Source organism: Sinohyriopsis cumingii, unplaced genomic scaffold, assembly GCF_028554795.1.
Source record: "Sinohyriopsis cumingii isolate HCF-2022 unplaced genomic scaffold, ASM2855479v2 utg000426l, whole genome shotgun sequence".
NCBI classification, from domain to species: domain Eukaryota; kingdom Metazoa; phylum Mollusca; class Bivalvia; order Unionida; family Unionidae; genus Sinohyriopsis; species Sinohyriopsis cumingii.
In genome coordinates this window covers 5,244,288-5,270,866 of record NW_028315897.1, presented here as the reverse complement: position 1 = coordinate 5,270,866, position 26,579 = coordinate 5,244,288, and the positions used below count along the sequence as shown (strand labels likewise).

The 26,579-nt window shown below is 34.1% G+C and overlaps 1 protein-coding gene across 14 annotated transcripts in view; it reads left to right on the top strand.

Moving 5' to 3' along the window:
* The window catches only part of LOC149774113 (E3 ubiquitin-protein ligase TRIM56-like), a 76,038-nt gene that overhangs the window by 15,856 nt on the left and 33,603 nt on the right, over window positions 1-26,579 (top strand). For 9 of the 14 annotated variants that reach the window (XM_089945789.1, XM_089945784.1, XM_089945787.1 and 6 more), the window contains 2 exons: window positions 91-114; window positions 22,629-22,652. In XM_089945789.1, coding sequence (XP_089801915.1) covers window positions 91-114; window positions 22,629-22,652 — 48 coding nt within the window. The remainder of the gene's footprint in view (window positions 1-90; window positions 115-22,628; window positions 22,653-26,579) is intronic. The other 5 variants (XM_089945793.1, XM_089945794.1, XM_089945788.1 and 2 more) reach the window with 1 other exon arrangement.

Below are 26,579 nucleotides of genomic sequence, written 5' to 3'. Positions count from 1 at the left end.
TTGTGTATGCGTGTCCTCTCCCTTTCTGGAGAGCATATTATAGGGATTGATATCATCTTCTCTAATATCAGACTTATTCTTTTCTTTCAGGAAGAAAGAGAGAAAAAAGAAAGAGTAAGTAAAAAATAAAGATACTCTGCGTAAATAAGCACAAATCATGTATTACTTGCATTTATTATGTGATGTCTGAGACGAATATATTTATGAAAAGTAATTATTATCCCAAATTTTTATTCATACCCTTGTCATATTGGTTCTATATCGCGCATTTATTGCTCTTGTGGGAAAAAGAAATAACGTCCTTCTTTTAGCAAATCCGTACAAACCGACACTTGTATTGGCTAATTAATTATACCTTTGTTTCATGATGTGAATATTATAGTTCTACATTGACCGACCAGCTGTCCATCGTGTTAAATTATTGACTGCCCGGCCTTGAACTTTACAAGCCTTGACATGATAATTAGTTGCACTTTTCTAAATATATACCTTGATTAACATTGTTTTGTTATATCTCACATTGTCTAAAATTTACTTCATTAAATAGATAATAAATAGTGTCTAAAACTCTGCACATAACATTATCGAATATATACATTCTACACCTTCCGTTTCATAGCAACATTTGTTATATTTAAATGTCCGCTTCATTTTCCACTGAAAATATGACGGAGGCTGTACAAATGGCGTAACTATGTTTCAAAATAGCCACCAAATCTCAAATTCGTGACCATACTTACTCTATATTGGTAAATTTTCTAAAGTGTATTTGGTTTCATTGGTATTAAATAGTGTTTGAAACACTCTTCAGAACAATGTAAAATATATACATTCTAACCATTATCTTTGATGGCAACGTATGTTAGATCTAAATGTATGTTTAATTTCTCGCTGAAAATATATCGGTTGTAGTCCAAATATGTGCGTTAGCTCTGTTATTTCGCCAGTCAGCACAAGGAGTTTGTTGCTGCTACTCCTTCTAAAATATTAAATAACGGATATCATTAACATTCTTGTAAAACCCGCTCCTCCGTGATGGATGGTCATTTGAAATTAAGTTTGTCCTAGTGATGCCATTCAGGCATCGAATATTCCTGTCACGGTGGTGATCTTGAAAACCTTGTTATCAATATTTTTCCTGAATCAGTGATTTTATCAGCATAGCGATTTCACCGAAATACGAATGTTGATGTTTATTTGGTTTTAAATTTAAAAAATGCCCACGCTGCTGGTATTATGTTTGCTAACTGGCATATTGTCAAGCTTCGCATAACTACGTATTCCTCATGACTGTTCAAGTCTAAATTGTGCTTTCGTTCAAATCCTTCTTACAATGTATAGTATATACGTACTAACTAGAAATGTTGTTAATCTTATATGATGTACGGCACAATGGCAGCCATCTTGAACATCTTGTCATTGCTATTGTTACGACTCTAGATCTTTAACTAAATAGAGTAAACAATTTAAACAAGAAATTACAAAAGACATTTCATATATCTAGATTACAAATGTGAATATTCCAAACAGACATTGTTGTGATTTATATTCCAAATAATTTCAAATGTCCTATCATAATTTCAAAAGTAAATAATGGTTTGGAATGATTTCAAAAGTCTTGAATGTGCTGATGTACCAGTAGTCCGCAAAGTGATGGCGTACAATGCATTAAATGTGCTGAAGTTCCAATAATATGAATGTGCTTTTGTATCACAATGACACAATCAAGTATGTATTTTAATGAGCCGCTTAGATTGCCTATAATATAAATGGGATTGTTGTTGATGAAGTCGTTACCGTCACTCTCGCGAATATATGGTTGAAATCCATTGGATGCGGGCCGACGTTTGTTCGGACTAGCGTCCATCTCAAGTTTAAGTAGATCATATTTGCTCTTCCGGTGATAACATCCTTCATAAATTGTCATTAGGTTGGTGCGCTATCTTCAACCAACCACGACTACAGTTATCACGAGTAAGTACAACGAACTTCAATAACAAGATTACTTGACATGAATTTCAACGTGGGTCATATTACTTAAATGTTTTTCAGATCCACGGAGAGGTTGTCTATATTGTCTATGTTTATTATGCAACGAATCAATGTCGCATAACACACCAACAGGGTTTACCCAAGTGATATTATCGTAGCGGCACAGAGTATGGTATTGAAACGATATGATTACAAAATCACTTCGTCGTCAGATTATTTACAGGCACCCGGTGCTGTCATATTTTTACAAATATATTCCCGATACGTTCCCTGGACGAAGCCATTCTGTATATTAGTACGTGCTGCTAATATAATACGCTTATCATCCATGGTCTTCTTGTCACTCAACAGTTCGCGTCGAACTCAGTCATTGTGTTTACATATATAATACTTTAGTGACCGTATGTATGACTACCGTGAACACTACTATCCACAACTCGAGAAAATCAGTCATAATCATACATATCCAATAGGGAGAGCGATTCTAATTATAATTTTCCGCGTAATTATTTTGTTCTAGATATTGTTAAGTCGCCTAATACAGTCTTGCAAAAAACGAAAACAAACAATGTAACAAAATAACACCAAAACCACATTAGTTTCACGTATTTCTTTATCGAAGGAAATTGATCTTTATAGTTAAATATAACCAAGAATCATGTTTGTTCTCGAAACAATTAGGACACATGGTTGCCTTTTGTGTAAATATCGACACACTGATTTTTGAGTATATTGACATAAATGTCAGCAACGAGATTACATTACGATTGACATGAATCTTAGAAAGATTATGATCATTATTATTTCTGTGGGATCGGCAATATTAGACATTTAACATTTTTCTAAATGTGGCAAAATTTCAATGATTTGTATCCATTTCTTGTATCAGCGGTCCTGCAGCGTGTCTTTAGCGATTTATATTACCAGTCGTGCAAATGATACTTATTTATCAAACTGTGAAAATATTACACGCAAATTCACTTTCGCCGGAATGTGACTGAACAATCACCTTGGCTCTCTCCATGCTGTAACGACTAAACTATGTAACTTCGTAATGTTTTATTGTTATTTATTAATCAGGAGATTAATCGGTTCAATGGGGAGTCCGTATGTCCCTGAAGCCAGGACTCCGCTAGTAGATGAGTGATCCTTACGTCAGGATATTCTAAAGGGATCTAGGTGCATTGCTGATTATGCCAATTTTAACAAATCATGTACGATTAAGTGAATTTATTTGGATAAACACTCACATGGCAGAAATAGCAAAATCTCAATGTATAACAGAACATCCCACGCCTGAAGTGCACATATTCCAAAAGGACCTCAAAGAGGACATTGCCAAGTACAAATATGTGGATACACAGCATGTATACGATCCAGCAAAAGCCACACCAAAGTTTTGACGTGGAGGAAAAGGAAACAAAAGTTGTTCAGTACATTTCAGTGGTATAGTTTACTGTCAATTGCATCTGCATCTAATAATACACGTTTTACAAATGCTGCACGGTTATAAAAATACGGTCTCCTATACAAAGTGAAATATATTAACTGGATGAAACAGACTCAATCGCGACACTGAAAACTGTACTTTGGGAATTTCTGCAAAATGTGGTACAGATATCAACACGAATTTATATGTCATAGCCAGATAGGGGAACAGTTGTAGATAACTGTGTTGGAAAGCAGAAAACCACTGTTAATGTATGGAAAACCACACGCAATGTCAGGCCGTCGTAGAAGAGTTTTACGAGTTATATCCCGAGGAATACGACACTACAACAACGCACAAACACGCATTCACCACAAGATTATTTATCTCAAATAATGCCATAGCTGATCCCGTGAATATATCAGGATTTGTCGACGACACAATCACAGCTGATGCTGATTTTATGTTGTCTTGTAGGACTGTTTATAATTTATTGAACGGATGAGTGCAGATATTCCCACAGATAAAACAACCGAACTTGAAAACCGTGGATCGAGTCTTGAGGAAATGCAAGTAGTACGACATTAAATAAGTTCCCTATAGAAGAAAGTGCAGATATCGAACACGTTTGAGCAGGCGTAATTCTGCTACATGACAAATTAGCAGAAAGATATGTCATTTATTATGAGACTTACGGAGCCATATTGCGAAAATATTTCCTTCCCGGGACTATATTTCTCAGAGGGAATAGCGGTTGTCAGTTTATCTCTACCTAGAAGGTAATAGGCATTATAGCCGTGAGATGTATCACCTAAAAATGGCATCAGCCACAAAATGAATCACTAAGTAACCAGCACTACCTGTCCATTCCTTGGCACCAACGATTTCATCCAAAGTACCTGTACCACCTGCACCTGCATCATCAGGAATTGCATCGTCTGCGTGGGAAATCGTTCAATCGTGGATAAACATACTCTTACTCTGCTTGTTAAAATGTGTGGCTGCTTCAAGAGGTTGTCTGGGTATAATTTGAGCTATGGTGTGAAATCTGTTAAAATGGCCGCTGAGGCTGTCGTAATAGTTGCCTGTAATGCAGTAGTGGCGTTAATCATACCGATATCAGCAGGCTAAACCACGTGGAAATTATAACGAGATAAACCACGCCGACGATGACAACAAATATGGTTTATGTACCAATGAGTTTGCAGCGATTACTTGTCGTGTAGTATTCAATCTAATCAAGATTACGTTGCGCAGTATGTACACGTTCCTGAAGTAAGGTCCTATTCGATTGTCTTAGCGGCGGCTTCCCTTTGTCAGCCAACGTTGGTAAATTTGTATGCAGCTACATGTTGGCCGCATCCTCGTAGGGAAGTGTATCATAACATTTGTCCCTCTCCACTGTCATCATGTGTCTATATATGATGAATTTTATTCAACATGTTTTACTTATCTCTGAACGGTGTTACCTTGGGAGATCTGGGTGAATTATGTTTAACAATCGAAATAGTGCTGGCCATGTTCAAAATCTCTTAGAGGGGATTCCCTTAAGTAATTTCGCGTGTCTATATTCTTCTGGGCCTATTTCAAGTTATCCAACTGACACTTCTACTATCCTTGTTGTGACTGTTTCCGCGGGTTATTTAAACATAGAGACACATAAACGGCAAGTACAACGACGGGTGTTACATTTCAAAGTGATTATAAAAGACCATAATTATGCTATGACATTGACTGCCAGCGTAGATACAACTATGTATGGTACATATCAGCGTGGTTTATACTGACCATAATGCAAACTTGACTGAGTTCGGATCGTTGGTGAATTTGTATGGGTTGATTAAAACTATATTTACCTCATATGAATATATATCAACAGCTTCACCTGGATTCAGAAATTATCCTCAAATACATGTCCATGTAAATCAAATCAGTAAACTCGAGACTAGTCTCAGTAAGTTTTCTAATATATACGTGATAAGCATGAATGTATGTGTGGAAGTGTTCGGAAAGGAGCGAGTTTATAATAGTATCAATCTTGATGTGGTGTAGGCTAAGATCAAGTTATATTATCGAGGTCACGATACGATTTACGAAAATCATGTTGAATTTTGTCATCAAAGATATCTCGGGAAATTGCTATTGTGATATATGCATAATTATGTCGATTATAAGTCTTTATGTTGGCACCACGGATGAGTCATTTGACATGAACAACAATACATTAACAACTATACCAATACTTTCTTTGGAAACCAACCTGGCAAGTAAGTAATAAACGGATCTCTATATATTTTCACTAGCGTTAGTCTCTGCAATTTACACATATTCGACGCCGTTCCCAAACACGTGCGTCCTAATGCAGAGTCAGTACTTGATTTTATCGTCATTACTCAACGGCAGTGCATTTATTGTATCGCACCGAATAGGTTGCCACTCGTCGAAGGTACTTTGACGATGGCGAATAACGGCGGTAATAAATTCATAAACGAATTTATATGATCAAATCGCTATTGGTGACGCAAATAAATGAATATACGAATTCCCATTACTATAGTGTATGACATCTGTATATTACTATTCTATGTACACATCGATTGTCGGGGAGAAATACCCGACAGATAGTCCCTATGATTTTAAAGAATGTTCATTTTACATCAATGCCAAATACTTTAATTATCAACAGCGTTTCGCTGCCATTGCTAAATGGGAGTATGAAATGTGGTATCGAAATGAATCAAAATACTCTCCCAAATATTTTAGATCCTGCATATGTCACCGATGTAATATTTAGAAACGTCACTGATGATAGGTATAAGCTGTGTTTTTTTTTTAACAATGTCCGGGACAATCGCGTGGATGAACGGGGAAAAAACATTGTTAATATAAACATCAACCACATATGACTAGAACATAAGGCTGATCAGTGGATTTCATTACAAATCCAGTTGCTTTTAAATAAGACCGATGGATAAATGCAAAATGCCATAACGCGGACCCGGACGCACACAAACGATCCACATAAATGTTGTTGATTCCACGCATGGACGACAAGCCGCTCGAGAATGAATAGCAATTCAAGTTAAAGTAGCAAATTAACACGAGACACTCTCCGAGACACATTATATGTGATAAATATCGAATATGAAATGTGACCTTCGGTAAAATACTGCATTGAGAGTGATCCTGACTTACTAAACATGCGAATTAAATTCAACAATACCTAATTAATCTATCAATCTATAAATCATAAATTATATGATGTTTATTGTATAATTTACTAGCTGTTTAAGTCATTCTTAGTGTTACCCTCACCGACCTGACAACCAATTTATTGTCATTTATATCAATTCAATTCAGGTACTTATTACGATATAGTTGAAGTCTAAATAAAAAATCATTCTCGCTCCAGATTTTATATTTGACTTATTACAATCAAGTCATATTTTCGTTTACGTAGTAAACCTTATTTCAAGATAATATAAATGTACTAATCCGTATCTAATGTCCATCCATCAAAAGAGGTTATATAATGAATTAATTGAATAGGGCAAATATATATCCTGACCTTGTTTGTCATTTTCATATACCAAACTGTACATCAAAACAATGATGGTAGTCAGGCCTTGTATAAAAAACAAGACTGCCATGGTTATAAACTGCACCTTTAATCAATGTTTCTTTATCATTGAATCACTTGTGTTTTGATTGAAAAGAAATCAAGAGTGTACTCCTTTCTCCGTTCCTTAGTCAACTGGTAAGACCTAGCTCGACCATTAAAAAAAACAAAATATATTTAGATTGCACCTGAAGATAATATGATATATATTCAGAAATATTAGGGTGATTATATTTGTATTAACTGTTTCAGCTTTATATACATATCTTCATAAGGCAATTATTGTTGACACTTTCAAGTTGATATTTCTCGAACCATTAACTTTCAAATCCTTGAAGGTCTAATCTTGTCCTGGAAAACTGGAGCATATGTGAATCAAATTAGATTTCCTTGATATGATATATTCATCTCTGAATGATGCTTAGTTATTCCACATAGTAAGGGACTGATCGAGGTATTTACTTACCTTTGGGACATTGCGCTTCATATTTGATAGCTCATTGTGTATATATACAATGCACTCATACTACTCTTTCTCAATTGTTATCTTACGTATATGCAGGATAATATCAATATTGAACATGTATCACTTTTAGCTCTAACAAACTGAATAAAGTGTTCACTTAATTTATACATGATGCTGAAAAATGAAAGTATATGTGTAGGTGATAAAAAGAGCAAGGACATTAAAGATATAAGGCAAAGTGTAGAAGGTCAAGTAATGTGGAGCAAATATGAATATATTATACATTACATTGTTTTGTTAGAAATGTCAATGTGCTGCCCTAACATTTTATGATTGATATGTATGGCTAATATGGAATACTCAAAAATACATTACCTGTTGTAATTTAGTGTACTGATGGTAGTCTCTCAGGATCTCTTAAACATGTATAAATTTAGCATGTACATGTCATTTAGTTAGAATACGTCCATAAATTATATCTTCTTTTTCATCTTTATATGGTATCCTGAGAATTTTTAATTCATACTCTATGGAGATTTAAACCCAGGCTTGTGGGCCTCGATTTAAATATATGTAGAGTACGAATTAAAAATTATCTAACCTGTATGATAGTATTATTTGTATTCAGGTTCAGGGGCAGGTACCCTTGCCAGGGTTTATACATAATGTGTCTAATTATGTCCTATGTCCAATAACCTATATATGGTTAAAGTAAAAGTTATACCTGGTCACGCATGCATTCAATATAGATTCTTTCAGTAACGGGTGTCATAATTGTTTTGTCATGCATACCTTTAGATAGCAATTATTCACCTTATTTGGATCCTCATACATCAATATTCTTTTGGAAAGTCATATTACATACCTCGAGAAGCAACTACAGCAAAGTATATGTTAAAGTACTCTGACATATTTGGACATTAAACAAACAGGACAAAAAACAAACAAGATATTAAAATGGGAGTGATTGCTCACTAGACTGACATATGCAACTAGCCAATGAAAGCAGTTGACTAGGAAATCTCAGTCAATAGGATGCTTTCTTTATAATTTTTTGTCCAAATTTGTTGATATACAAAAATAGTTATTTCATGGCTTCTCTACATTAAAGTTAACATTTCTCTAACAATAGAGTTATGCCTATATTACTGAAATGTGACAATGTAAATGAGAATATACTTCATTGGTCGAAGACTTGGTGTGAAACAGAAATTTTTAAATTTAGTATGCAAACATTGTCTCATATTATATATTACATACAGATATTGTACATAAGAAACAATTTAAATCTTGTCTTCTCTCTAAACATTATTTTCGTGACCCATGTTTGTATCAAATTTGTGTCAGATACCTGTGTACAAACAAACACCAGCCACTTCTTCAACAAATCTTTGACTGACAGGTACAGAAACTAAAACTATGCAAAAGTAAATACTAAATGAAAATCCTTGATATTAGGCAATGTTGAACATTGGTATTTGTTAATGGTGGAATTATATACAAAACTATTCTCAGGGTGTGAATCATCATTATCTGAGCACTAGGACAATTAACATTTTTACTTGGCACAGTGTGTATCTCATGAGAAGAAGAGGACACGTTGTTTTTTGTGAACCTTGAGGGCACAAAGACTATTAGTATCAACAATCAGTGATCATAACTCAATCAAATAATGATGTAGTATGCATTCATTTGAGACCTTGTCCATATAACATTGCGTATAAAATTTAGTTGAAATCAATAGGACCAAGCAAAAGTTGTCACCAGACAGAGTTTTGTACTAACTAAAAATTGGATGCAGTTTAAAGAAGCGTGGATTGTTTTATCATCAAGCAGATACATATTATGGGACAAATATAGTATTTCACGGGGTTGACCAAAGCGTAAGCTAGTAGGTCAGATAAAGTAAGATGACTGCATTACAGTGTTTATCTGATGACAAGCCAAGATTAATAATAGATAACCAATCTCTCCTTTACAAAAAAAAAAACAACAACCTGGCACATAGTTAATGAAGATATTGTTTCTAAAATCAATTCCACCCCAACCTTTTCAGATTTATTCAGCTGGCTGAGTTAACCACCACAACCCATTCAGAATTATTCAGCTGATTGCTTTGCCCATGCCAACACATTCACAGAGTTATTAAGCTGGCAGCTTTAACCACTACAACCGATTCAGATTTTTTTCAGCCGTCTGCATTGGGCAATCCAACCTATTTAAAGAGTTATTCAGTTGGCTGCCTTGATTGCCAACCTATTCAGATTTATTCAGCTGGCTGCCTTGACCACCCCAACCTATGCACATATTTATTCAGTTGGCTTGCCTTGTCCACACCAACCTAGAACCAGAGTTATTCAGCTGCCTACCTTGACCACACCAAGCTACATGTATCCAGACTTGTTCAGCTGGCTGCCATCAGCACCCCAACTTATTCACAGGGTTATTCAGCTGGTTGCCATGACCCTTCCAACCTATTCAGAATGGGTCAGTTGGATGTTTTGTCCACACAAACCTGTTCACAGTGTTTTCCAGATGGATGCCTGATATTATCATGGAATAAATATGGCATAATTGTATTCAAGTTGTGTTTCTGTCCTATGCATTTGAAAGAGCCAGATAAATGCATTACGACTTCAATCAGCTAATTACTCTGGAAACCTGTGACATCTATAGCACAGCCATAAATTTTATTCATCAATGAGCCATTATAGCACTGCTCAAACAACTGAATATTCACCTCCTGGATACAATGGTGAAACTGTATGATCCCAACATCATCAGATTTGGAACGTTTTATATGATCTGTAGTTGGATTTAAGCCTAAAAGAGTAATATATTTACTTATCTGGCATCGAAGGTATTGCAAGTATTATCAAGTAAGCAGAAGATCTTTGTCACATAAATCATTTTGTTTAACATTAAAGACAGCAAAGACTGTGCATATGGACCTGGTTTGTGAGTTTCCCATGTAAGGGCTGTAAGGACTGCAAATGGGCTGAGATATCCAAAATACCCATAATGTGAGAGAGCATGTAATCTATTTGCTGAAAAAATTTTTCTTTTGCAAAGATTTCTTGGAAATAATACACAAACTGTACATACATGCATAAATACACATACACACAAACACAAACACATACATACATACATACATACATACATACATACATACATATATACATGCATGCATACATACATGCATGCATACATACATACATACATACATACATACATACATACATACATACATACATATATACATACATACATACCTCGGATGCAGGAGATCATGGGTTCATTCCCCGGCCGAGTCATACCAGAGACATACAAAGATGACACTAACAGCTGCCTCGCTTGGCGCTCAGCATTCAGAGGGTAATGTTAGGACTGGTCGGCCTGGTTTCCGGATAATATGACTAGGTGGGACAAAATGCTACATGTCTTATTCATGATGTCCCAGTGCTAGACATTAATATAAACTGACACACTGTAGACATCATAGTGATATGTCTGAAATTTGTTTTAAAGCTACATTACAAATCCAAGTCACACACACATACCCTCATACTTGCATACAATTTATATTGTTTAATTCAATAGTTAATACTATCAAAACAGTATGTCTCTACTTTGCAGTATAATTCATTTGTACAGCTGATCATGGTGAAATCAACAACTGAACTGCTCAAATTTGATTGGTTCACTGAGATTTGAAGGTCAGAATAGGGCTGCTTCTGTAAAATAGTACGATTGAACTGTTCGAGATTTTTCTGAATCAGATATATTTTTATTTTAAACACCGAACAGGATATATTTAGTGAATATAGCAGTTTCATGTGGATTTGTATGTACTTGTGCTAGCATTCATAAGATGTATTTAGAGAGAACATAGTATTCATTGATAATATATTGAGAGATAACATGTGATTCATTGATACTATATTGAGAGAGAACATGTGATTCATTGATAATATATTGAGAGATAACATGTGATTCATTGATGAAATATTGGGAGATAACATGTGATTTATTGATAATATATTGAGAGTTCAGATGCGATTCATTGATAATATACTGAGAGAACACGTGATTCATTGATAATATACTGAAAGATAACATGTGATTCATTGATAATATATTGAGAGATAACATGTGGTTCGTTGATAATATATTGAGAGAGAACACGTGATTCATTGATAATATATTGAGAGAGAACACGTGATTCATTGATAATATACTGAGAGTTTATATATATATATATATATATATATATATATATATATATATATATATATATATATTGGTACATCAAGTGATGGCAGGGGAGGGTTTATTATGTTTACATTATCTATATCCAGACAGATATGGTAGTTGGGTGCTTTAATAGATCATCTGTACAATCACAGTACCAGTAAGGCTAATTTAGGGCAATCGAACTGTACAATCTATGTACCTGTAAGGATAATTTAGGACAGTCATACTGTACAATCTAGGTACTTGTAAGGCTAATGTAGGACAGTCATAATGTACAATCTAGATACCTGTAAGTGAAATTTAGGGCAGTCAAACTGTACATTCTAGATACCTGTAAGAAAAACTTAGGGCAGAAAAACTGTAAAATCTAGATATATGTAAGACAAATTGTGGGCAGTCAGACTGTACAATCTAGGTACCTGTAATGCAATTTTTTGACATTCAAACTATAAAATCCGGGTACATGTAAGGCAAATATAGGATAGTCATACTGAACAACTATGGCACATGCATGGTAAAATTTGGACAGTCAAATTTCAGTAACTACTCTTGTATAAATCTTGATACCCATTATAGTACTCCCTCATTATAACACTGTTTATGAGATCCATACCAAGAATACTGCAGGCTAATTGTGAGGTCACCTTATATTGAGATATTATTAATACATGTAGAACAAGATAAAATGGAAAATGGAAGGGCATAATAACTCTGCAAAAATAAGTAGAGAAGCTGATAAAGTAACAAATTTGAATATAAAAGCATAATTTTCAAAGCAATGTTAAAATGAAAACATACATTTGATTCTGAATCTAAAAAACCCAAGAATATTTAATTGAAATGTATTTTCAGATCTTGAAATCCATATAGTTGTAAAGTATACTAAGAGCGTAATAATGTAGCAAAGTTTTTATCAGTAGACATAATATAATAATGCCTTCATTAGTGCTTGACTTCCTGATTAATGCTTGATTCTCTAATTAGTACTTGACCAAATCAATAACCTGTGGTATAAGTATATGTTATACATATACTAGCATATAAAAAATACTTACAATCCTACATATCCGACCCATACAACATGTTACAGCGTCCATCTTATCTTTCATGTCTATCATATTATTTACCATTTGCTCTGCTGGATATCAAGTCCAACATTTTACATGTGGTGTCAATAATTTCCTCAAATAATACTAATAATAATAATAATCAGAATAATGATAATCAGAATAGTAAAAGGGCACTGATCAGTTAATTAGTTTGCTGTCATCGTCCCTTTTTTTAGCAACAATAGTCTGCATGAATTGACTCAGGCAAGGTTAATTTTATTCAGGTATACCATCTCTAATAACACCATCTCATACCAGTAATGTGAAAATATGAGAAACACAGTTACTGAACCTAGCCAAATATAAATGTGATAATAGAGAATAAACAGACTTTTAGCAAGAGAAATAACTATAGCAATCAAACAACAACATTTACCTCCCTTCTCTTTTGTACATGTGTTTTCACCACTCTATATGGATTATTATAATGAGTTATAGCCACTGCATGTGATTTAAATTGAAAAATATACAATATGTAATTATAATAGGTAATCATATATTATAGGTGAAAGAAACTGTACAGTATGTACTTATAATTGTATGTGGTATGAATTAAAGAAACGGTCCAACATGTAATTATAATTATCAACCATGTGAAAGATTATGGTTGTTTACACTAGGTATGATAATAAATGAACTGGTATGAACAGAGTTTAGCAGCATATCAGCACAATACTGGCTATATATTACCACTCATAAGTTAAGTTTTAAAAATGCCATGATAAAAAAATACAAAGAAGTTAAGAAGAAAAACTCTTGCAAACATGATGTCCTACAGGATGAAGAATAATATGTAAATTTGTTAAAATGCTTTAAATGTTATACAAAAGTTAAATACATATACATGTTTAAAAAGACAAACAATATTATGATGGTACCTCATAGAGTTTCTTAACTGAGTCCACATCTCAAAATTAAACAAAGTCAGATCTTTAAATGAGAATTTCTAGACGTTGACAGACACAGTCAAAGTCCATAATTGTGCATCTGATGAAGTATCTGCAGGTAAAAAATTTGTTTTCTAAACTAATGATACTTTAAGCTGATTATTTGCTATAACATCCGATTCCCTTTGAGGCCACCAAGGCAGCCAACCTGGGCTGGCTAAGGGCATGTATTAAATCCATGACTTTTGGATTACAGGTCTAACACTCTACCAAATGAGCCACCATGAGCCACCGTGGCTCTGTCTGCAAGTACAGTGGGACATGTGTTAGACAAATAGGCAGGTGATGGATACATGCAGTGTGGGGATAAGGTGTGCTAGATGGACAAGTATAGAATGGGTGGAAAAGTATGTTAGATGGAATAGAACAAAGTGAGGAAAAATGTATTACACATATGGACAAGTACATAGTGTGGAAAATTGTGTTAGATGGACAAGTAAATGGATGAATAATGAATGAATAAATGGAGAAAGTGTGAATGGAAATATGAATAGAATATGCCCTGGCTTCAATAAAAAATTGGACTGAACTAAGATTGAAACTGGATGGGTTACCATAATAGGATTAAGTGAAAAGATTAAAACACACTGTATGTAAATGAAATATTTATGATAAAGAAGAATACGAGTCTATACAAACCCTCACCATAAATATTAATGTAATGAAATTGAAAAAATAAATATAATAGTAAGCAAACAACAACAACCAAGCATGAATACTCTAATAAGACTTAAAACTTGGACACAATATGCATTGCTTTACAAACCATGACAATAACTCAAAATATGAAGTTATACTCTGCCATGAACACTGTAGTTATTCTAATAAAGGCCCTTCTAATAAATGCACCTCCTCCAATTTTTCTCCACAAAAAAATTCCTATATTATTGAGGTATTAAATCCACACTTATTAATTATTGTATGTCCAAATAACTAACAACAGTGCAGTTGTATTCCAATGACTGTTATAAAAATCAAAATTTAATTTACAATCGTTTTCAGTCAAACGGCAATATTCTGTATTAAACACCCCTGCTTAGGAACTGCACACACACACACCAGCGGGGAATCTGTTATTATAACCACAATACATGCTAAACACCAAATTGTATGATATTGATGTTATTATATACAACTAATGAGTTTTGTTCTATTCATCACAGAGAGAATATGTTATATAAAAATAAATGCTGAACTTGTACATCATGTTGAGACATTCAAGCTATGAATACTATTGCAAAAGAATCTTGTAATACTACAAACAATTCTAGTATCAAGATCTCGGTATAATTATTTCCACATATAGCATGTACATGTTGTACATAAAAAGAAAAACACATGGAAAACCCAAGGGTAATGTACCCATGCACATCATGAAATATAGGTATCTCATTCCAAATGATCTACAACAATATTCATCTATAACGCAGTTATTATTAGTCAAGGTAAACAATGTTAAAGGTATATTAGATATTGCTGTATACATCAAAATAATCCAATACATATACTCATTTGAATGCATCAGCAAGTTAGTTTCATGCCCATCTCATTACATGTTAATTTAAAGGGATATTTTGAAGAAGAACAGTTTAAGGACAAAGCTAGAAAAAAGGATTAACAAATTGTATCTACAATTTCCATGTGAGTTCACCATTACCTGTTCCAATGGAACTTTTCTTGGACTCATTTGTATAGTAGCAAGGAAACGTAACAACATGCTTTGTCTTCTGACCTCAAATAATAAACACAGAACACTTCTGTAAATGCTTTATTACATTTTTTCAGAATGAATGAGACGTTGTTTGATTTGACTCAGAGATATGTCTCACCCTGAAACCTCAACATATTCATATATAGCCATGTACCAATTATCCAATGAGTTCCTTCCTGTAATTGCAACAAAACATATACCATATCAAATGAGCAATTTCCCCTTATTTGTACTGTAACATAGGCCATATGAAATGAGTTTTTCCCATCATTGAGCCAATGCATACCTTTTCAGATGAAATTATACTCTTCACTTGCAACAAACATATTTTATATTAAAATACTTATTTCCACTCACCCACAACAAAACATATACCGTATCAAGTGAATTGCTTCCCCTCGCTTGCAACAAAACATGAATGTAGTATTGCCTTTATTATATACCTCCTCTTTAAGACTACCCTAATACTTTGAGATTAACAGTTTTGCTGGAATTCCAAAATTAATTTGATATTACAAAGGCTGCTTCAGCGTCTATAAGTATAATGCCGCCTAGATGTCAGGGAATACAAATAATTAGTTCCAGTCTAGATGTGTGATATGGCAGTACATACCGAATATCAAAATCAAATGCCTGATCTACCATCTAGGTTTAAATGAGTATATAAAAAAGGGATATAAAACTGACTTACCTCATTTCATAGTTAACTTGGTTATGTGAAGTTGCAATCTGTATAGGTGTGGTTGCAAGCATACAGTTGATTGAATTCAGTGGCATGTAGCTTGCCTTACTTACAAGCACTGATTAGCCTGTCTTACTCACAAGCACTGACTAGCACGTCTTACTTATAAACAGGGGTTAGTTTGTCTGACCAGCACTGGGTAGAATATATTACCATACTTAAAATCAGACGGTTGCATGCCTTACTTCGAAACACTAGTCAGCATGTCTTTTCTAAAAGAACCGAGTAGCATGTCTTACAAGCACTGGTTAACATGCCTTACTTACAAACACTAGTTAACATGTCTTACGTACAAGCACTGGCTAGAATGTCTTACTTACAAACACTTCTTAACAAGTCTTACGTACAAGCACTGATAAAGCGTGCCTTACTTACAAACACTGGTTAGCATGTATTACTAACACAAACTGGTTAACATGTCTTACTTACAAACACTGATTAGCATGCCTTACTTACAAGCACTAGTTAGCATGTCTTACAAACACTTGTTAGAATGTCTTTTTTACAAGTACGGATAATCATGTCTTACTTACAAGGACTGGTTAGGATGTCTTACTGACAAACACTGGTTAACATGGCCTATTTACAAACACCGGTGAGTAGGTCTTACCTACAAGTACTGATTAGCATGTCTTACCTACAAACAATGAATACAATGTCTTACTTTAACAAACACTTGTTAGCATGTCTTACTTACAATATTTAACAAACTCTGGTTAGCATGTCTTACCTACAAGCACTGATTAGCATGTCTCAATTTAACAACCACTGGTTAATCTGTCTTACAAACACTGGTTAACATGACGTACTTATAAACACTGGTTAGAATGTCTTACCAGCACTGGTTATGATATTTTACCATGCGTAAAGTCAGTAGTTAGCATGTCTTACTTAAATCACTGAACATAATACCTTGCTTTAGGAAGCAATCGTTATCATGTCTTCCTTACAAACACTGGTTAGCATGTCTTACATACAAACACTAGTTAGCATGTTTTACAAGGACTGATTAGCACGTTTTTCTTACAAGCACTGATTAGCATGTCTTCCTTTAACAAACACTGACTGGCATGTCTTTCTTACAAACACTGGTTAGCATTGCTTATTGAAAATAACTGGTTATCATGTCTTCCTTTGACACACACTGAATATGTCTTACTTACAAACACTGGTTAGTGTGTCTTACTTGCAAACACTGGTTAACATGTCTTACTTACAAGCGCTGGGTAACATGTCTTACAAGCACTGATTAACATGTCTTACTAACATGCACTGATTAGCATGTCTTACTTACAAACACTGGTTAGCATGTCTTATTTAGAAACACTGGTTAACATGTCTTACTTATCAACACTGGTTAGCATATTCTTACCATCACTCTTTAGAATGTATTTTCATACTTAAAATCAGTTGTTAACATGTCTTACTTAACAGCTCTGGTTAAACATTCATTTAACAAACACTGGCTAACATGTGTTACTTGCAAGCACTGTTTAGCAATTTTTGTTTACAAGCAATGATTAGCATGTCTTACTTACAAACACTGGTTATCACGTCTTAATTACAAACACTGGTTATCATGTCTTACTTACAAGCACTGATTATTATGTCTTACTTACAAACACTGATTAGCATGTCTGATTTTATCAAACACTGAATAACATCTCTTTAACAAACACTGGTTAGCATGTCTTACGTACAAGAACTGGTTAGCATGTATAACCTACAAACACTGATTAGAATGTCTTACTTACAAACACTGGTTAGCATGTCTTACTCACAAGCACTGACTAGCACCACTTACTTATACCCACTGGTTAGTTTGTCTTACCAGCACTGGGTAGAATATCTTACCATACTTAAAATCGGATGGTTGCATGCCATACTTAGAAACACTAGTCAGCATGTCTTTTCTACAAGAACCGAGTAGCATGTCTTACTTACAAGCACTGGTTAACATGCCTTACTTACAAACACTAGTTAGCATGTCTTATGTACAAGCACTGGCTAGAATGTCTTACTTAGAAACACTTCTTAACATGTCTTACGTACAAGCACTGATAAAGCGTGCCTTACTTACAAACACTGGTTAGTATGTATTATTAACAAAAACTGGTTAACATGTCTTACTTACAAACACTGATTAGCATGCCTTGCTTACAAGCACTAGTTAGCATGTATTACAAACACTGGTTAGAATATCTTTTTTACAAGTACGGATAATCATGTCTTACTTACAAGGACTGGTTAGCATGTCTTACTTACAAACAATGGTTACCATGTCCTATTTACAAAACTGGTTAGTAGGTCTTACCTACAAGTACTGATTAGCATGTCTTACCTACAAACACTGAATACAATGTCTTACTTTAACAAACACCTGTTAGCATGTCTTACTTACAATATTTAACAAACTCTGGTTAGCATGTCTTACCTACAAGCACTGATTAGCATGTCTTAATTTAACAACCACTGGTTAATCTGTCTTACAAACACTGGTTAACATGACGTACTTAGAAACACTGGTTAGAATGTCTTACCAGCACTGGTTATGATATTTTACCATACGTAAAGTCAGTAGTTAGCATGTCTTACTTAAATCACTGAATATAATACCTTGCTTTAGGAAGCAATCGTTATCATGTCTTCCTTACAAACACTGGTTAGCATGTCTTACATACAAACACTAGTTAGCATGTTCTACAAGGACTGATAGCACGTTTTTCTTATAAGCACTGATTAGCATGTCTTCCTTTAACAAACACTGGCTGGCATGTCTTTCTTACAAACACTGGTTAGCATTGCTTATTGAAAAGAACTGGTTATCATGTCTTACTTTGACACACACTGAATATGTCTTTCTTACAAACACTGGTTAGTATGTCTTACTTATCAGTACTGATTAGGATGTCTTACCAGCACTGGTTATGATGTCTTACCATCCTTAATATCCGTGGTTAGAATGTCTTACTTACAAGCACTGGTTGGCATATCTTTCTTACAAACATGGTCTGCAAGAATGATTAAAATCAGTATGTTGCTGTAGTTAATCTCTCTTATTTACAATCAGTAGGTTGCAGCGGTTAGCATATCTGACCTACAATCAGTGCATGGCAGTGTTAAACATGTCTGATTTGCAATGAGTGGATTGTATTAGTTATCATATCTGACTTACGATGAGTGGGTTGCAGCGGTTACCATGTCAGACTTTGGATTTGGATTTTTTAAACTTTGCTTTAACAATTTTCCAGTTATATTGGTACGATGTATGCAGTGTTGCAGTTTATAGTGATGTCTACTACTGGGGCATCATACCACATACATGTAGCCTGATGTCCCACCCTGTCACATTATCCTGACACCATGCCGACCAGTCATAACATTAATCTCTTAATGCTGAACGCCAAGCAAGGCACCTGTTAGTACCATCTTTATAACTCTTTGTTATGACTCGGCTGGGAATCAAACCCTCCCCCATCCGAGGTGGACGCTCTAACCGTTTAAAGGCGAAAAGAGTGAAAGAATAAAGGACAAATTGAAACAAATATATGTTTGATAATGAGATGTCTAATATATTTTTTTCTAGTAATAATCAGCACCAGGCCGTACTTTTTCATAAACCATTTGGAGTATTGTATTGCGGAAGACTTTGCATCTCCTTGATTTTTGTCTCTTCAGTGTATAGAAAAGACAGAAAATGTGAAATCTAGAGCTTTAAATACGAGAGTACCATATTATAGATTAGATAAAATCACTATTATACTTGAATAATCGTTTCAAGTCATGACGTACAGCGTATTCCCATTTGCGAATAAGAGCCTGCGTTTCTACTATTGTTTTGAGCGCAAATAAGCGAATTGTATTGCACTGTGTCAAATATCAGAGTGATGATATCATTTCAGGAACAGAGAGCGAAAACATAAAGAATAAGTATTAATAAATATGTTTGAGTAAATACGTACACATCATGATTTTTTGCATAAACTTATTATATTATTGCTAAAAGATATTCGGAAAATATAACATATTCTACTACGAACAATAACGTTATGAGTATATGTATAATGCAGTGCACCTGTGTTCCAATTTAGGCTCACATGTCTTATTATATCGTATGTACCGTTTGAAGGGGCAACGAGAGCAAGTAAAAGAAAACACAAACTCTAGTATTGGATATTCGGCTTGTGTTCCTTTATTATGACCATATAACCAACAGAGCAATGTACCAGTTATAAGAGACATTGCCTCTCACCGAAAATATGTTTGTATATAGTTTGCATCTAAGCTGCTAGTCAGTGCTTGTGAGTAAGACATCTTACCTAAACATTTAAAATTATTTTATGGCGGAAAACACTGTGCTTGGTGCATTGCTATTTCTTCAAAATGATGAAACGACAGAAAGTTTGAATTAGGATATTTAAATACGAGACACTTCTCCTCTGTTCAAGCAATGACGTGCATTATATTTACATTTACGAATATGTGAATGCATGTCTGTCATATATTTAGGGAGAAAATAAATGACGTTTATATTACGGTTGCTAATGTCACATTAATTATATTCTTTCAGGAAGAATAGGGAGAAAAAACGACAGAGTAATTATTGATATCTAATTTTTTTCATATTTCTACAGAACACATACAGGAAAGCAATCCTAAACCAATCTAAATGTGAAACACAAAGTTCAATAAAATTTACTGAATGATATGGTGGGACTCAAAATCATGAGACGTCCTCAACAAATTGCATGGTCGTAGATACATTCATATTCAGATCTGAAGCATACAGCTTCAAAGCACATCAAGCAAAAATTAATATGGTGACAATTGACCTATCTATACATGTTAACTGTCCAAAATATATATATTTGATAGCAAATATGCAAATATGCTAAAACGTATGTAGTGCAGTCTAGCCTACATCGTCCAGTATTCATGCTCCACCCCTCTACTATATTTATGGCAAAACTTGTCATTGCTGAAAGTTTGCTTAATGACAAATTGAGGAAAATCTGTTTGAGCTTCTGAAAATGTATTAAATATCTCTGCTGACCTATCCGTTATCTCATGGTTTTCATGGACACTTTTCCTAAATACCTTACGTGAATGTCATGAAATTTTGCAAACACACTTGTCCATTGAGATAATTAATCACTGATGAACATGGTACCTCTCGAACATCCAATATTGCCGTCGCAGTGGCAAAAAGCTTGTGATCGCTATTCCTGCTGATCAAATGGTCGTAAAAACTTGGATTTTTTCCTATATATGTTGTTGAGTATATTTTATTTGTATTGCGTACCTGATCTTTGTCTTGATGGTGATTAAACATTGTGAATATCTGTTTGCCATGATTGCAGCTAGTAAACAATATGTTTATTATTATTTGAGTTTAATAGTTAGTGGAATTTTGCATCAGTCACTTTATAGTACGGTTACTCACATTTTAATGCAAGTTAAATAAAAACGATTTTAAATATTGAGTCATATCAGTATTTGGGTATCAGCGTTTACTAATGTGTTAAGATAAATTTTTAAAACTATTATTTATTTAAATTATTAAATGGAAATACAAGGTACTCATCGACATTTTGGACAAAAACACTACCATGGGACTATTAAAATTATTCGATACCTCTGTTCAACCAGAAAGTGCAGATTTGAAGATTCGTCATTGTATTTGCCATACTAACCAGAAAGTTTCATGAGATGATTATAATTATTGAAAATGTTTGCTTGTTTGTGTCTGGACCTATACTTATTCACATTGTTCCAACGGAATTTGAAGTTACGTATTAACCTTGTAGCTCATTATTCCGTATCCCTTTCGGCTAAGGAAAAGACGGAAAAGTTTTAATTTATTAAAAACTGCTTTTGTGGTTACGCATTTCAAATGAATCGCCGAAGTTTATAGTATTATATTCTGTTTGAAATACATGAAAGGAATTTAAGTGCCATAGCTAACCTGTAGCCGTTTGTGTGTAAATGTATATTCAGTTTATCAATGTACATATACTGTAACACTATACAATTTATTATACAATCTATAGTTTAAAGGTTGTACCACATGCTGTTAGCGAGACTATCATGCGTTTATACTTTGTGGTTATATTTTAATAACAACATTTTACCTAAACAACTAGATGCAATTTACGCAGAAACCTTTGCAGCGCGTTGTTCGTTTATCCCAGCATGATACAATAAAGAAAGAAAATTTAAAATTCAGAGACTAAAACACGAGAAAATCCCGACAGTGTTTTTTTCTTGTTTATTGCTTATTTATCCGTTCAGGTAATGCATTTGCAAATATGTGCACCATCACCATGTCTAATTTCACATTTATTTTATACTTTCAGGAAGAAAAAGCGAGAAAAGAACGAGTGAGTATTAATATCCGTGATTTTATCCAATACGTACAAAATTTATACCTTTTAGCGCTTTAGACGCAACATATAATGACACTATGTCAGGTCACATTGGGCTATCTACCTTTAAAAGTACAATGCATTTATGGTGGAACTTCCATTCAACTATACATCATCAATAATAAATGCTGTATCGTGTACACTGTAGCAACCTATCTAGGTCAATGCTAATAACAAAATACAATGTTTCCCCTTATTTTTATTTTGCATGGTCAATTTCAGACATAGCAAAGAAAACCTATCCGAGGGAGTAAAATGTATGCATTACCTCTGGTGGTCAATCCCATAGCTCAAGGTTTTCATGGATACCTTTCCTAAAGTACTTAGACACATTTATCTGTTGAGCTAAATGATCTCTGATGACCATGGTGCCGCTTGGACATCCAACATAGCCGATGCAGTGGTAAACTATGTTGATGGCTTCTCCTGCTGAACATATGGTCATATTTAATTTATATAGCGTTCCTGATTTTTGCCCCGATTGTGATTAAGTTTTGCCATGATTATAACTAGTAAACAATAAGCTTATTCCAATCTGAGTTCAAGACTTAGTGGAATTTTCTATCAGAAGTTTTTTTAATCCACAACAATCTATTGTTGCAAAGTATCGGCATACATATATAAATGGAGGTTAAGTTAAAGAAATTTTAAATACCTATTCATATCAATGTTTGTGAATCAGAATTTACTACTGTGTTCATATAAAATTCTATAATAATTATTTTGTTTAATTATTCATTGCAAAGACAAGATACCAATTGAAGGTTTGGACAAAAAAAAAACTATTTTGGCTCTGGTGAGATTTAATTCAACAAGAGCTTGTATTGCAATGTTGTGGTGCATCACGACATTCAATAATTGTGGTACGTTAGGAATTTCAAGAGACTCTGAATATCATAACATGCAAGACTAATGAAAATGGTTACGGAACATTCTTTATTTTATATTTGTGATAGAGCATTTAGTATTATTTGGGATTTAATTCATACTAATGTAAGTATCTCTTAAATGTTCACTATATATTATAAAGTGTTTGTTGAACTTTTCATAAATTGTTGCTTTTGCTTCCCTTCTTATGTTCAATAGATAAATAAACGTCTTATAATTTCCTAAATCCACTTAGTTTTAAAGAAATGGCACGTCATTTAGGACTGCTATAGGTTTGAAAACAAACAATGTAATAAAGTCAGTAGCTATTCGAAATGATTTTATGTCAAAGACATCATGGTCACGGTTTCTCACTGAAAGCAATGCAGTAGTTGGGTCACCATAACCTCAATATGATTTTATTTTGGAGTAGTATGGACCATTCATTTTGATAAGCTCTATATCATTTATTGCTGATTCTGCCAAGCTCATTCCTATTAAATAATTAAGAGACGCATAAGATGTTCTGATCTTTTGCAATCAGGTACCTTATCTTTAGCTGAGAAATCATTTTGCGAAAGTGTTCTTACTCTGAGTATAGAATGCTGATTTATTCTGCTGTTGAATTCTGCTAACCTAGCAGTCTGTTGCTTATATATAACTTGTTAACTGAATTACTGATTGAGTTTCTTCATCACTTCTACCCAATGCAACATTCGCTGAGTCATATATCCCTAAACCTACATGTTGTCCTTGATATTATGACACACTCAAACTAATTCTTCTCATAAATATATCTAAATAAGTTTCAAATTATATAATATCCTCCCCTAAAAATGTTTAAACATAATTTCAGTTGTATATACTGCGACTTCTACAATCTCTGTGATATGGAAGGGATACATGCATTTATTATATGCTCATTTTTTTTCTCCGTTAATATTGCATAATCAGAATCGTTCGGTATTTTTCGATATTGAACACCTTCATATTGCACTCACGTGCAGGACACGTGTGCCCAGTAGTGTATTAGGAGCTACGTTGTAAACAAATCATGTACACTCGTGTAGCAGACGCTTTACGTTTTGGTTGATTAAATTTGTTTCTGAATGAAATAAAGCAGATCTTTCGTGGATGGCCACATACCAGCTACTTTGCTACATTCCGCGTTTACCTTTTCATACAATGTTTTTTTAATTTTTGCAATAGACGCCAGATTTCATAAAATTGGTGGGTACCTACAAACAAAACGCAAGTTACAAGGCATAATATGTCACCTTTAGCTGTTAATAAGAATGGCAAAAACTATACTTAGAGTTTTACAGTTTTACATCCTGAATGTCCTCAAAGTAGAAGATACAAAAATGCCAAAATATATTCATTGCATATCAAATGGAAAAGTTGTTGCATTTCACATTTAGTCACAGTATGACTCCAACTTTCAATTTGAAGTAGACCAACACACAATATTCTTTCGAAAGTTATGTCTAGCGCGCGATTAAATTCAAATTGATCAGGGTGGAGTTAAGTGCGCATTAATGATGCTGTTGTTGTGTAATGATGAATCTACACTTGTGTATTTTGTTTGGAATACGGCACACATTCAGTTATTTTGTTTCGTGTAGCGTATTTTTGTTCACATAATTAAGCCTTAGGAAGAATAAACAAATGATCATATAATAAATAGGTTACGGCATTTTGTTGGGAAAATATAAACTCGTTTTGTCGGAAGGATATATTGCACCACCAAGGTCGTGCAATATTTCCATCCAAACAACTCGTTTTATTTCCCCATACAAATGCGTTAACCTATACATGTAGAGAGAGAGAGAGAGAGAGAGAGAGAGAGAGAGAGAGAGAGAGAGACAGAGGCACTTACATATGTGGATATACAGAGCGTCCAATATTGAGACATCACTATGCATATCTGTATACATTAATGTTTGGTTGATTTCGGTGTATAGATAGACTGTATATTGTACAGATGAACTGTACTGCATACTCATTAAGAGACGTTCAGGTGCATTCACTTTTGTGATTTTATTAAAACAGCAGACGTAAGAAACGTATTTATACAATGAAGTTGTTCTCCTTCGTTTAGTGTCTAAACTTCCAGGACAAATGCAAATTCCTGTGTTGTTTCGATCGAGAATAATGAGACCGTTTCTTCATACGTCTGATGAAATTTTCAAATGGCAATTACCCTGCTGTTATGGGCATGATAACATATAGAAAGCAAAAAGAAAGAAAGAATAAAAGAGCGGTTTAAGAAAAATAATCTTTGTTTTAATACCAATAAGTCATAAAGAAATACTAAGCATAATTTAAGATGGGTATTGAGTTTTTGGTCCATGTTTTCTATTTTGTTATTCCTGTTGACATATTTCACACGTTTCTACATCAAACTAAACTTGCATTTCATGCTAATAGTGGTAAAATCAAACATTTGTAATAAGCTATAAGGAAGGGTGCACACTTGTTTTGTATTATTCTGGTAGAACTGGTAGTGAAAGGTTCTAGTTTGCTTTTTATTTCCATTTTACTCTAATCGGAGTTCCTCTTTATAACACTGTTTAAATTTAGATGTAGAAAGAAATTGCAATGGGATCCGTAGTGAAAAGAGCGGTGAAAGTGGGCTGACAGACCACCGTGGACATAAAATTAACATTTCTCGCCAATTTTTACAATGTCGTCTGTTCATTATGCTCTCTTTCTACCATGAATCTCTTATTTTGTTTATTGAATCTCTCATATTAGATAATTATCCAGATGAGATATCACGCGGTTACAATGACAGCCAGTTGCAATGGAAATTGAGAGCCGAAAAATATATTGATTGCATAATACTGTGCGATTTATTACCTTATTTATTCTCATGCAGGAATCCCGGTTGACCGAGTGGTCTAAAGCGCTTGTTTTTACCGATCACCTCTGTCCGAAATATAATGAAATGCCCAATCGATGCTCAACATTACGGATGCAAACAAGTATGTGAGTGGCAAACCAAACTGAAAA